Source organism: Gymnogyps californianus, chromosome 18, assembly GCF_018139145.2.
Source record: "Gymnogyps californianus isolate 813 chromosome 18, ASM1813914v2, whole genome shotgun sequence".
NCBI lineage: Eukaryota > Metazoa > Chordata > Aves > Accipitriformes > Cathartidae > Gymnogyps > Gymnogyps californianus.
In genome coordinates, this window is record NC_059488.1 from 478404 (window position 1) to 491833 (window position 13430).

General features: G+C 42.9%; 1 protein-coding gene across 1 annotated transcript in view; it reads right to left on the minus strand.

Moving 5' to 3' along the window:
- RABL6 (RAB, member RAS oncogene family like 6) overlaps positions 1–13430 on the minus strand; it is a 42947-nt gene that overhangs the window by 15278 nt on the left and 14239 nt on the right. The window contains exons 4-7 of the mRNA XM_050907956.1: positions 7535–7587; positions 5873–5964; positions 4846–4986; positions 3642–3747 (exon numbers count right to left, since the gene is read on the minus strand). Of these exons, the coding sequence (XP_050763913.1) occupies positions 3642–3747; positions 4846–4986; positions 5873–5964; positions 7535–7587 (392 nt within the window). The remainder of the gene's footprint in view (positions 1–3641; positions 3748–4845; positions 4987–5872; positions 5965–7534; positions 7588–13430) is intronic.

Genomic DNA, 13430 nt, shown 5'->3' on the forward strand with positions numbered 1-13430 from the left:
GAAGTCATTAGTTAACTCGAATTCCCTTTATTGTGGTATACAGACAAGAAAGTTTCAGCAAAACATGCTACACATATTTAAACTTGCTACACTAACCAGAAGAAATACTAATCAAGATTTTAGAAGTAATTCTAGATTTTAGAATTCAAATTCCAGATTTTAGAATTCAAGAAATTCAAGATTTTAGAAGTAATAGATTTCATCCTTTTATGTTACTTATACAGTGTAAGTAAAATGAGACAAGAAAGAGCAAGTTTTCTGCTTCTTTGTCCTCAGTTTCTTAAGATGAGTGAAACAAATGCTGAGCAAATTAGCTGAATAAACAGAGACAGAAGGGACACTGCTCTCCAATGCTCACCTTAGGCACTTAGATAATGGCTTTTATTAAACAAGTGGTTTGCCTTAACCTCATACTTTGGCAGTAAGACATATACCAGAGTTTTATTTATTTCAGTTTTCACAGATCACAGTAAATTAAGAACTTAGATTTAATTAAGTGAGAGTTGCATTTAATTTTGTGAAAAATTCATCGTTAATAATGGACTTCCAAATACTTGAAAAATAAATTCTATTTTACTGTGCTGGTATTAAAATATTAAAGAAACAGCTTATTTTTAGCAATGACCCAAAAGAAGGGAATAATCATGTGCTACAGACCAATGCTTTGGCTGAATGCCACTCTCAAGTGCTTCCTGGGAAAAGGCAATTTCAGCTGTCTGCAGAATTTTGTCTCCTTCCAGCGCAGCATCCGAAGGCCCGGTTGACCTGATCACATTTGCACATTACATGGGCCACCAGCAATACCTACAGCTGAACTGCGTTCTCAGGTTTGACAATCCTTGCCCTGGAAAGGAACTGATAAATAATTGAAGAGCCCGGGCTGCTAGAGGGAACATGCTCTATCCTGGGGGTATGAATTTCAGCCACTGCTTTCTTCATGAAAGATGCATGAATGTAAGCTGAACACAGAAATGTGCAACTTAAAACCAATGCACTGAACACCAACTCCGCTAAAGGACAGCCTGGAATCTCGCATACAGCTGAAGAACTCTTCCCCTTGAGAGCTGCGGGAGGCTAGGCTGAGGAACACAGAGAAACCTCACACTGAGACTGATGAAATCATACGTGCATTTAACACCTGGTAGCACTCCTCTCCTTTAACCCTGCTTTGCACCAAAGTACCAGGGAAACGACTCCTTTCTGGAGCCTGTTACCGGCAAGTCTCTCTGAAGGTATAAGCAGAACCTTCAGGAATTAAGTCTAGTTGTGATTTTCCTACAAATTTTAACATCATGCTGCGCTGATTGTTAACCAGGCCCAGCGGGGTCAGCCCTGGCTCCCCGTGCACTCAAAGGCAAGACTCCCAGCGGGTCTCCAGGAGCAGCAAAACACCCAGAGCCACCCAGCAGCAGCTACTGCGGAGCAGCACAAAGCTCTTCTAATAAACCTGCAGCACAAATGCAAGCAGCACTGGAAAAACTACGTGCAGGACATCTCGGCTGAAGTTTGACATTAAGTAAAGCCCCCAAACCTGGGTGGAAGCAACCAAAAGCCTCCAAATTCGCAGTGTCACCCGCCACGCCACAGAATGGCAAGGCCAGGGATCTCCTGCACACCAGAGGGAAATGAAACAAGCCATCTCCACATCGGATCCTATGCTGTGATTTTTTTCAGAATGCACAGAAAAGCACCTGCCTGCAATCCCCGCATGAGCACAGAACTACAGGAATTAGTTTTGGCATTGCTATTTTAAAGCAAAAGCCAGGCAGCGATGGTCTGATCGCTCTCTCCTTGAATGACAGGCACAGGACAACCTCCTCAACTGCCACCTTCTGTGTTGAGGTACAAAGAACAGAGCAAACATATTTACAAGCATGGTTTATATGTGCCCATCCAAATCTCCACTTGCACATTTTAGGAACTGAACTGTAATGAGAAGTCTTTTCAGGTTTGTTTCCGCAGTGTTGCATTAGTTAATTACATTACATGAAAAACACAGGATTTGGGAGTCTAATTCTGTGGCACCTGCACCTTTCAGACTAGCCCCAGTGGCACCCCGAGCCCACTGAGCAGGAGAATAAATGTTGGCTGGTCACCCTATTTCCCTCGCCTCTCCTAAGCAACCATCATTGGAATCTCCAAACAACTAAAGGTTATATCAGATTTATTTTTTCTATTTCCCTAAAGACCAAGATTTGTCCAAGAAGTTCTCTGGCTTTGGGGACAACTATCTTATCTAAGAGTCCTAATTGCTTTCAGTCTCAGATTAATAGATCATGTTTACTTATACACAGCACATTTAAGTGAAAGGTCCCCTAAGACTCGCATCCTAAAGCTGCTTCCAAGCAAACCCAATACTACAAATGCTTCGGTATTTCCTGCCTATAACTATGGCTAGGGAAATTATTGCATATACTGACTATTAACAGTATTGTTATGAGCAGCTTTCAGAAAGAAATCTGGCAGGAAGGCTGTGCTAATGTCTTTGTCTGTTATCAACATCTGTTTGAGAAAAAATGAGGGATCTACAAAACCAACAAAAGTAACCTGGGAACTAATTATTCTGCATTGTTTCCACAAGACATCACTTTACCATAGGAGCCGAGGTTATAAAACCAAACATTTAACCAACTGGTTATTGTTGGTTAGATTTCAATCACTGGTTGATTTCAATCTTCTCCACTGAGCAGCAAGTTGGGTTTATATCTCAGGTTTCTACAACTTCCTCCTCAAAAACTTATTGTTTGACTTGTTTTACTAGGTTTTTATACAATTTTGTTATCCTAGTTCTTTCTGCTCTGCAGCCTGAGGACATGGTAACATCCACTAATATATTCGAGCTTCTTCTGAACTAGCATTTCAGCGGGGATTATTTGTATAAAAATACACACAGACATTTCAATTACTGGTGAAAGATAATCAAGATCAACTGCCTGTTTTTTTCCATCCAACAGAAAACAATGATACAACATTATATGTACCCCCAAAAAGCGTATGCTGGGGATGATTTGGGATCATCCCGAAGGACCCCTGTATGATCATCCCAAAAGGTCCTCTTCTAAAGGTCCCCAGCTGAGAATTCCACCCTTCCGTGCCCATTCTGCCTTTGCCTTTCCACTCACTCCACCCAAGAAGCCTCATTTATGAAGGAAGTAGGAGACTTGGATCTATGTGCGTAGGATCCAAGCAGATCAGTTACCGTTAGGGCAAAGATTTTCAGCAAACAGTTGTCCCTGATCTGTTCAGTTCATGACCAAATCTCTTCTCATCTGAGTTTTAACCGAACAGAATTTAAATACAAAGTTTAACAAATGTGCCTATGTAACATTTTTGACTTGGTAACTACACCACTGGATGCAATTTTCTTGCCAGTGTTATTCATCACCTCGGAGCCTTTCTCTAGACGTAAGCATTTGCGATCACAGCAGAGAAGAGTCCTCTCGCAAGCAGAGACATGCTTAAGTCACAGGCACCAATGTACTAACATAATTTTGTTATAACAACTCTTATGAACACAAAAATCTACTCAGGATCCTTTAACAACAAAAGAAACCCCAAATACCAAATTCCCGCCTTAGAGACAGAGAAAATTAAATCTGTCCCACCCACCCAGCACATCAGGGAAATACCCTCTGTCTTACCTGCAGCTGCAAGAAGGGGATGTTGAAGAACTTGTGCAGGTACTTGAGGCCAAAGCTGTTCTTCATGGAAGACTCAGCATAGCGAAAATATGAGGAGCCGGGAGGCCTGTCTCAACCAGATAGGTAGAGAGAAGAAAACTGTAGAAAGGACACGGACTGCATACACACAGAAGAGGCACTTGCTGAATTACATACCATGAACAATCCTCATTTACAAGCCAACCCCTCAATCCCCAAATGTAGGCTAGCAGGTCATTCTGCTAGGGACTCGTTATTTTGTTTACAGACAAAATTCACACTTTGTTCCTCCTGAAGGGTGGCAGAAGGTGGCTGTTGCTGTCTTGCAGTGTCATGTGGCTGCCAGACTAAGAAATACTATGTCAGGACACCGGGCCACTGGTTTACTAAACTGGGGGTTTCACAGCTGTACAAGCTGTTCATCTCTCAGTGAAGGTTTTGTTTTAAAACCACAAACAGACCTACATAAGTCACATATAGAGATGAACTTGTAAAGAAATGATTACATTACGGATCAAGCCCTAAAACTGACACCGTTTCTGTGTGCCTGACACAGGCACAAACAAACAAGAGACTAGGAAAATGAAAAAAATCCTTAAAAACATAAAACCACACAAAAAAGTTACAATCTATTGAATCCTGACCAACAAATAGTATTTCATACTAAATAAGAGAGTGCCTCAGATCTCTGCATAAGGGACAATCTTGCCTGGCTGGCAAGGGAGGCATATGACTTGGCTGTGCCCAGTAAATGCTGTATGGGGATGCTCTCAGAGGAACAGCAAGGAAACAGCTGCACTAGCTGGCTCTCTTGTAGCAGAACTATTTGGAGTAGAGAACAGCTGTGCTGCAGGGAAAGGATTCTTTCACAAGAGAAGGACTATCCAGAAAGATGACGACTTCTTGGAGAAAGTACTTCTGAAAGGCACACGCTGACAGGCACTCACTATTTCCAGGAATATAGCTAACAATCTGCCCAGAACAGGCTCCTAGATCAAAGAGCCCATCGTGTAAACTGAAGCTGCTGTATGAGACACTCGGAGCTATGAAAGCCCAAAAGGTAGGCACAGGGTCAGAGGATGAACATGATGTGCGTCTGAAACGCGGCAGCAATACGCTTATCTACGGTTGATGACAGAGTAGCCGAGGTCTGCTCCCCTGCCTGGTGACCATGGTGCCATCTTACCTGTTTAAATTGTCGATGAGGTCCCGCACATCGCCAGGCAGAATGACCCTGTGCTCCCCCATGTCTCGGTAATTCCCAAGCACGCACACTGGAACGTGAGTCGGCACTTTAGGAAGCTCCCTCAGAATGTAGTTAAATGTCCTTCATCATAGGAGACAGAGAGAAAGGCACATGAGTGGCAAACATCATTCTGTGAGCAGTTTCATGCACAAATCACAGGAAAAAAAAACCCAAAGTAAGAAATTTTTTTCCAAAATCCTTCCAAGACTGTGGCTTCTTTGCCCCCCCCTCAGAGAAATACATTAACTGTAAATATATTTGTATAATTTTTTATTCAAAAACAACTTCACAAGTTCAATAACCCACTTCCACCAGCAATCTCACATCTCCTCCAACAATATTTCCCTCAGTCCTACAAAACTGTGTGGGGTCAGCAGAAGAAAAGGATTCCCTCCCTTCAGCTGTCAACAGGCTCACTGACCCATACCAAACCTGTACAACACAAGCTTAAATATGAAGTAGGAACTCTTACCACCTCCTCTTTCTACTCTGCCTTCCATATGTGTCTCACCCTCCTCAGCAGATGTGCAAAATGAACAGTTCATTATTGCTGTACATTAATGCAGCCTAGGGCCTCTAAATAATCCTCACTAATACCAGTCTTTCTGGGAATTTCTCACTAGCATTCCCCTTTCCCCTGTGTTCTGGAGAGCAGGGTTTTGCAACGTGCCCAGCATACTCTGCACATGTGATAGCACTAATTATCAAGCCTCAGACAGCAGTATATCAGAAATTGCAGTACACAAGCCCACAGGGAGCCTGCTTGTTTGAAACAAGCCCAGGAGAGGAGTATATTAAAACATATGTCAGAAGATAAAGCTATTATTTTAAGGGATACAAGCTTGCTTCAAGTCATTAGGCTGGTTATCAGCTCCAGAGTCCATCTGGGAATCAAGAGGTCTAGAAGTCATTTGTTTTCACTAAACAAGCGAGAATCACGTGGTGCATGCTGCTGAAGATGTCTTACCACTGTTTGGTGATGTCAAACATCATCACTACACCATTGCAGTTTTTATAGACATCCAGGAACTCTGCATCCAGAGCCATTTCCGACTCTGCCTGAGGAAATAAAGGCAAAAAAGCAGTAAATAACTTGATTCAACTTCAGGCTTGTACAGAATACAACTGATACAGTGCTGAATAGGCAAACTTTCTAAAGTGACAGCCACTATAAGAAGTATCTGTGGATTTCACATCATCATCATTTAAGCAAGATACCTGGTGGTTCACAGTTTCCATTGCCCACAGGAGCAGGATGTGAAGCACCTGACAGTCTCTGAAAAAACCATGTCTGACAGCAAATGCTAAAACCCACCCCCGCCTCTTTCCCCTTTGCCCCCAAATCCTGTGTTGGCAAGATAACTCCATATAAGCTACAGAATGGAGAACAGAGGACACAGCTCCCATTCCACCTCTTTGCCGACCCAAATATTGACTGTACTTCTAATGCTTCTGGTGTATAAAGCCAGGATGTAGTTTCTACCAAGTTTCTCCCGTGCAGGGCTGAAAGTATTTATCAGTACCTGATTTGCTTTTCATCATTTGGACTCTGCATGCTGCAAAGTACAGTGCTGGTCACAACTCTACCTCCAAGGCTCCTGCTGCAATTTGGTGCCTATGGAACAATTCTCAATTCCCAGGAGTGGAAAATGCACCCACGTTTGTGAAGGAAGAAGCAGCTGTGATATCTGTTCTCATAAAGGCTTTTCCCCATAGGAGACCATTTTTAAAGAAAATTCTCCTAATCTGACGGCACAGATTGAGCGGGACTGGCACCCTGGTGAAACAGGTAACTCTTCACTGGCCTGACCCATCCCCAGAACCGAGCGCTCAGCTCTCTGCATATCAGTGACGCTGCCCTTCCCATCGATGTCAACAAAGTGGTTATGCAGCGAGTACCAGAACACTGTGCGTGCACTGAGCCCCGAAGGGCACTGACACAGGAGCAATAAAGCTCTTTAAGAGCTGCAGCAGAGATCATGGGATCAAGGGCCTTTAAACTGAATTTTTCCTGAGGATAAAATCATACATCTTTTGAAAGAGACGCCATGGAAGTGCACTGGCAGCCCAAATGGGGTTTGGGGAATGTGGTAGTACGGTCTCCCATACAGCACTTTGTTCTACAGCAGAAGATCCAAAGGAGTAACATTCGTGCAAGAGCCTTGAGGAAGCCATTCTGTTTACTTTTATGTGCTAGGTAGCACTTCTACTGCCCCTTCCTCCTCTATATTTCAAAGGGTGTTAAAAGCTAATTGTTAGCCCAGTTTTAAGGAGCAGCCAGAGAGCACGGCATCAGGTGACTCCTTCAGGTCTCACAAGAAGTCCATTACAAAAGGACTTCCTGCCACTGACCATGTGCAGACAGGTACAAAGCTACCGAGTAAACATCTGGGGTGCAGTCATTCCCAAAAGACAGAATGGAAAACAGCAGGAAAGTTGTGGTGAGGGCAGGAACAGGGATAAAATGCACAGGCAAAAGTGTGAAGAGCATCAGGGATCACATTGCCGCTCATCCGCCTGCCAGGCCGGCCTTAAAGCAGAAACAAATATAGAACTTACTCTCCATGGACCAAAGGTGGACTAGAGGCCTCCCGCTAAGAGGCAAACATCTGCATTCAAGGTGACTCACCTCCTGAGGGTCATTTTCCAGTTTCAAACCATCTCCTCGTTTTTTGCATTTTCCTTAAAAAGAATTGTTTAAAAAAAAAAAAAAAAAAAAAAAAAAAAGGCGTTACACTGGGCAGAGAACTCCAGGATGGGCCTGGGCAGGACCACAGCATTTTGAACATGACCTTAAAGCAGATCCAACTTCTACTATAAGCATGGGGAATGAGGAGGGGTGGGACAGGCATGCCTTGCTGAAGAATACCAGCTACGCTGTTCAAGAATACCAGCTAGTCTAATTCAAAGATGAATAGGAAGAAAGTCTGGGGTAGCTTAAACCATGCTCTTCACAGCATAAAATCACAATGACTGAATAATACAGGGTTTGGTGCACTCCCTGACCACAAAGGGAAGCTGCTTTGCTGCACTTTTTGTTGCGTTAGTGTTGAAGAAGCAAAAGATTGTGGGGCTGCTATGACTGAACTGCAGAACTACATACGCAGCCTTCCTGAGAGATGCTATGACGTTGCTGTGCTATGTCACTGATCTGAAGCAAGCAGTCGTGTAAATAAACGTGATCTCAGAGCCCATCGGGTGCTTTGGGCTGACTTGTGACCAGACAAAAGGGGTGGCAGGAGACTATGAGAATTTAACAGCCAAAAGACAGACAGAACTTATACAAGGGGAAATCCAAGCAAAATCAAATAAACCGTGGCAAGGGGGCTGTGGAGAAGTAGAGGAGAGACAGCCTACACGTGCATGAAAGGCCAGAGCCAGAGGGTCAGGTCTGGTCATCACCAGCGAAGGGGCAGAAAGGAAATCCTCCAGAGGCACCATCCAAAGCCACACGCTCTAGAGACACGCACACAAAAATAAGCTAGAGGACAGGTAAAACTCTGATTAAGCTCACAGCAAAGTGCAAGAGGCAACAGGCTAAACACTTGGAGAAGACACTAGAAAACCACTACAGGGACTTGCCCTCTAGTCCCACAGCCACAATTGCATCTGGAGGAATCTACAGGTTTCTCTCCAACTCATCTGCTTCCTCTAAGGCACATGCTAAAATACAGCCCCCCCTGAGACTTTTCTCTTTTCTTACCGCTTCAATAAGCACTGGATAAGTTCACAAACTGACATTTTAAAGTACCACTGGCATTTCACTCAGCATCCCCAGAAAAGGAGTCAGGGTTTTTAAACCTCAGGCTACCTGAAAATTTTGCCTTACATCAGTTACACTGTAATCATGTTTCCAAATCTTAAAGCCTGCAACCACAGCAGACAGAGAGGAAGACACCATGTATTTGTATCCAGGATTAGCAGAGTGGCAATCAGCTAATGTGATTTTCTGGTGTAGACGCTCAGCAGTAAGGACTGCCAGGAGTCTCAATATGCGAGAGGGAGGACATCTTCTTTCACCTTGTGCTAAAGAACTTCAGTGTGAACATACCATGAAAAACCTGTCCCTACCCCCCAGGTATGGTTTAAACTCTATCTATGTACAGCAGTTTCCAGAGTTTTATCAAATGATGAGAACTGCACAATGAATAACCCTGCAAGGTCTAGAGTTATGTTTTACAGATATCAAATATCTCCCAGATGTTACTGACAGCAGTTAAGAACTGTATTTCTGAATTAACTTTGTTCCGTATTTTCCTAGTCTAAATAATGACGAATTAACTAAATTATAATGGCAGAGACTTGGAATTCCTCCTCATAATTTCTAGAAATTCCCTGTGTCACTGACAACAGAATGTGTTGGCAGCTCGGATGCAGCCGCAAAAACCCCTCCCATTGACTCTTTAAAAGACTCTGCAACACTGGGGACCAAAATAGCATCCGCCAACTATTCAACTCTGCTGATTAACATGGAGTGACTACTTGTAAAATTCATGGTTCTGCCAGATGCTGCATGTGAAACAAAGTGTTTCATTCTTTTTGCACACAGGTCAAGGATAAATAGTTATGAAATACAGAGTTATTCATGAAAGTTTTAATGCTGCGGGATACAGCAGGAGATTCCAGTCCCTACACCCTGACAGCGTGTCCGGTGGGTGCTCCTCAGCATCACTGCAAAATGTTTGCCGCCCTCGTGTCATCTTACTGTTGACATCTGAAAGTAGCAGAAATATTAATCCTGATCCTTCCCCATTCATGCAATGTGTTGCCCTGGAGGATCCAAGTATGGGCTCTGATTTTTCCCAGCGCAACTGAAGGTGTGGGATGCTAGGACGTGCATGTCTTTTCCCACTTCAATTAAATTCATTTCAAGTCAGTGGTATTTGTGTGGCTTCTCTGAATGTCAAAACATCACTATTTCTGCAGTTACTGCTAAATTATGCTTGGCATGACCTGAATTTCTAGGTATTAAAACAGAAGCCCAAGCAACCACAAATAGTGGTTCCTCTCGTCCTGAGCAATCAAGGTGTCTTTCTAACCTGGACACATTTATAACCAATGCTTTGAGACTGAATATGAGACTCGCATGCCTCTCCCTGCTTATGGCTTTATACGTGTATCAAGAGGAATGAGTAATATTCTTACATGATGCTCATCACTGCTGTAAAGGAGGTCATCTATAAAGGAGTAACAGAGCTGAAAAGCGCATGTGTGTATATATTCATGCACAGTGTCTATTTTTGGAATCAAAACGGCAGGATGATCCAGATAAAGATAAGATATATGTAGTGAAAAGATGCAATTCAGCCTGTAAAGGTAAGTGTACAATGAAGATTGTGTTGTTATATGAATGACATCCTGTCTTTAAGGTTGCACTGGTGTGTAATCTAGGAGTCTCAATTAAAAAGCAAGGGTCTTCATGTTGCGATTGCTCAGCTTCTCTACCTAGAATGATGACTGCTCCTTATTTACAGGCAAAATAGCAACACTGAAACCAAATAACCAAAGACTACAGAACAGTTCTTATGGAACACCAGAAGACTGGGTTCACGGCCAGCGCCTGAGAGCCTCTGCACCTCTATGTACCATCAGTTTTGTTGCAGGATAGCAAGGATTCAGTAGAGCTTGCCAACTAATGCTGTCCACAGTGCAAGGGAGATGCTTCTGTTCACCACTCAAAAATACATGTCTAGAATATTTGCATCCCCAGTGTGATCTAACTTATGACATCTGAAAATAACAGAAATACTAATTCTGATCTTTCCTCCTTCTTGCAGCACACCTCTGGGAGGGAGAGGGGTGAAGCGGCAGGGAGAGGAAAGGAATCTCCAATATGAGGGAAAGAGTTTATGCTATTTGGGGGGCAATAGAAAAAAATATGATTTGATCCCTTCAGTTAGCGTATGGGAAAAGATGCAGGAACCAAACTAGCAGAAGTTACAAGACAGGATATCAGAACTGTTCTTGAATCACCTGCATTCAAGCAGCTTCTTTGCATTCACGATGTTACAGCTTTATGACCTGCAGTAGTTACACAACTTGCTGCAAAGCCAGAAAGATGAATCAGGACTGTGACTTTTACTGAGAAATATCTTTCCTATGTTCTATTAGCTCCCAAAGGCAGCAAAGGAGATGGTATTTACTACACACACTGCACAAAATTCAATACAATCCACAGCTGGGGGCAAGCTCTACTTGTGAAGATTTTAACAAATGGCATCATTACACAAATGAGCCTCGCTCTCTGAGCAGGCCCAAGGAGAACACAGCAGGCTGCAATGAAGTCCATACTCCCGTGAGTCTGCACATTAAAAAAAAGAAACCCCAAAGACTCAAGAAAAAGGTAAGAGGAGCAGTACAGCATAGTGGTTGCCATTTCCCCCTGCTTCAGCACACTAAGCAACCTCCCTAAGCTTTCACAACCAATCTCCCCATACTTCCAAATTAACATCTCTATGCTAAACAAATGACACCAACGCACCAGCCGCCAGCCAGGCAGGGCCAACAGAGCTGCCTCCTGCATTCCTAAAACAGTCCGGAGGGAAAAATCAAAGCGCACTGCTGAACTAACAAGGACAGGGAGGCACACTGCTGCTAAGTGGAAGGAGAAACACCACTTAGTAAAACCACATTTAACTTCAGTGCAAAAATGTACATGAAGTTTTTCAGGGTGCAACTTAGGAAGTTTCCCCAAGTCCTCCTGTGCACGTTCACACCGAGACACGAAGAACGGCAGCACTGCATAGCAGAGAAGAGGCTGAACCTGCTTCACAAGACTAAAGTTGAAAACTGCAGTTTATGGATACATCTTTCAGACAATCTAGCTACATCCCTACATCAGGCTTTCAATACATTTTCAAACATCTTAATTTAAATAGAGGTCTCCTAACTTTCTCTAACAAGGAACAATTCCTCCAAAATGGGGAAACCCCAGCAAAAAAATTTAGCCTGGAAAACAACGTATGTTGAAATGCATGTTCAGAATGTGCATTTTTTGGCAGTTTCAAATCCAGCCTGATAAATGCAGCATTCTGCACAACTCTAAATATGCACATTAGCCAGGATCTAGTAGGCAAGGGAAAAAAAGGAGGATCGGGTCTTGTCAGCGCTATGCTGCAGCAGCACTGGATACTTCACTACTAAAAGTCTACAATCTAGATTAGCGCTGTTCTCACCAAAAGCATCACGCAGGAGGATTTTTTGTCCTAAGCGTACAGAAGGAAGAACAAAAATGTCATGAGATAACATTAAGATGAAAGTTAGATATGAGCAAGCTCTTAATGGTTAATTTGCACATTTTCCTCAAGTTGTACTTATCAGGAACGCGCAATGCTATGGCAATAGGAAAGGATTTGATTTTGTTACATCACGATGATCTGAATTTTTACACTGCATTAAGTACATTTGATTACATAAAAATACATATCTGTGGCCCATAAGTAGGGATCTTAACAGAATGAGTTTTATTTCAAAAGAATATCAAGTGAAGAGAGTCCTTTGAGATTTCTAACACATGCTCCACTGTCAGAAATGAAAGCAGTATCAGAAGAGCTGTTACCAACATCTGCACATATCAAATCCGATCCGTTTTGCCAAAAAAAAAAAAGTCTCTAGTTGAGAAGATGACTCTGCTCAGAGAAGCTATTCACAGAAATAAATGCTGGAACCACATGATTCCCAAATTAACTGTCTATCTATTCATATCAAAGTTGCAAGGCAGCGAGAAAACAGATGTTTTGCTCAGATTCCAGCCCTGCACATGTTATCCCAGGATCTGAAAGCCAAACTGTAATCAGACTGACTTCAGCAGTAACTCTGACCTAAGTAAGGTTTTGTCTACACCGTGAAAACTGGGGTTTAGAAGAATAAAAAGATAAAGTGCTTGGGATTTTCATTTAAAGTTACTGGCTCAAGTTTAACCTAAAGGCTCCATTACGCATCTGAACCAGAGCTGCTATCTTTAATTACCTTTTCTTTTTCACTATTTTAAATACAATTTAGCTAACGTGAAAAATTACACGTCTCCCTTTCCCACTCCCTGTTGTACTTATCTTCTTAGTTTTTGGCGTTAACACATGTGTAAGCTGCACAGGTGGTACAGCAGAGGTAGTGCACCTCGGATGCAGTTCTGCTGAGGAATGTGTGCCAGCACAGATTCTAGCTAAGGCTGCAGGAAAGGTAGCAGCAGCCAGACCATAAAAGTTTAAGTTTCAACGACCATGGTCAACAAACTTGACTGACAGAAACACACAAACAAGGAGCACAACCCACAGAGCAAAAGATGCTCACTTGTAAAGCTGCTTTCCTGACCATACTCACACTTTAAACCAGGAGCCTGGCTGGCACAAAACGCCTCTTAAAAGCCAAACAACATCTGCATTTGGGGCTACAGAACGGGCTGTTAAGATTTACATCTCAACCCCAACCCCTTCTAGGAACAGATTCCACCGCATCCAGATTTGCACTGCATCCAGACCGTGTCTTCACATATGTTTTTGGGGGTTGTTTTTATTTTTTATAAAATA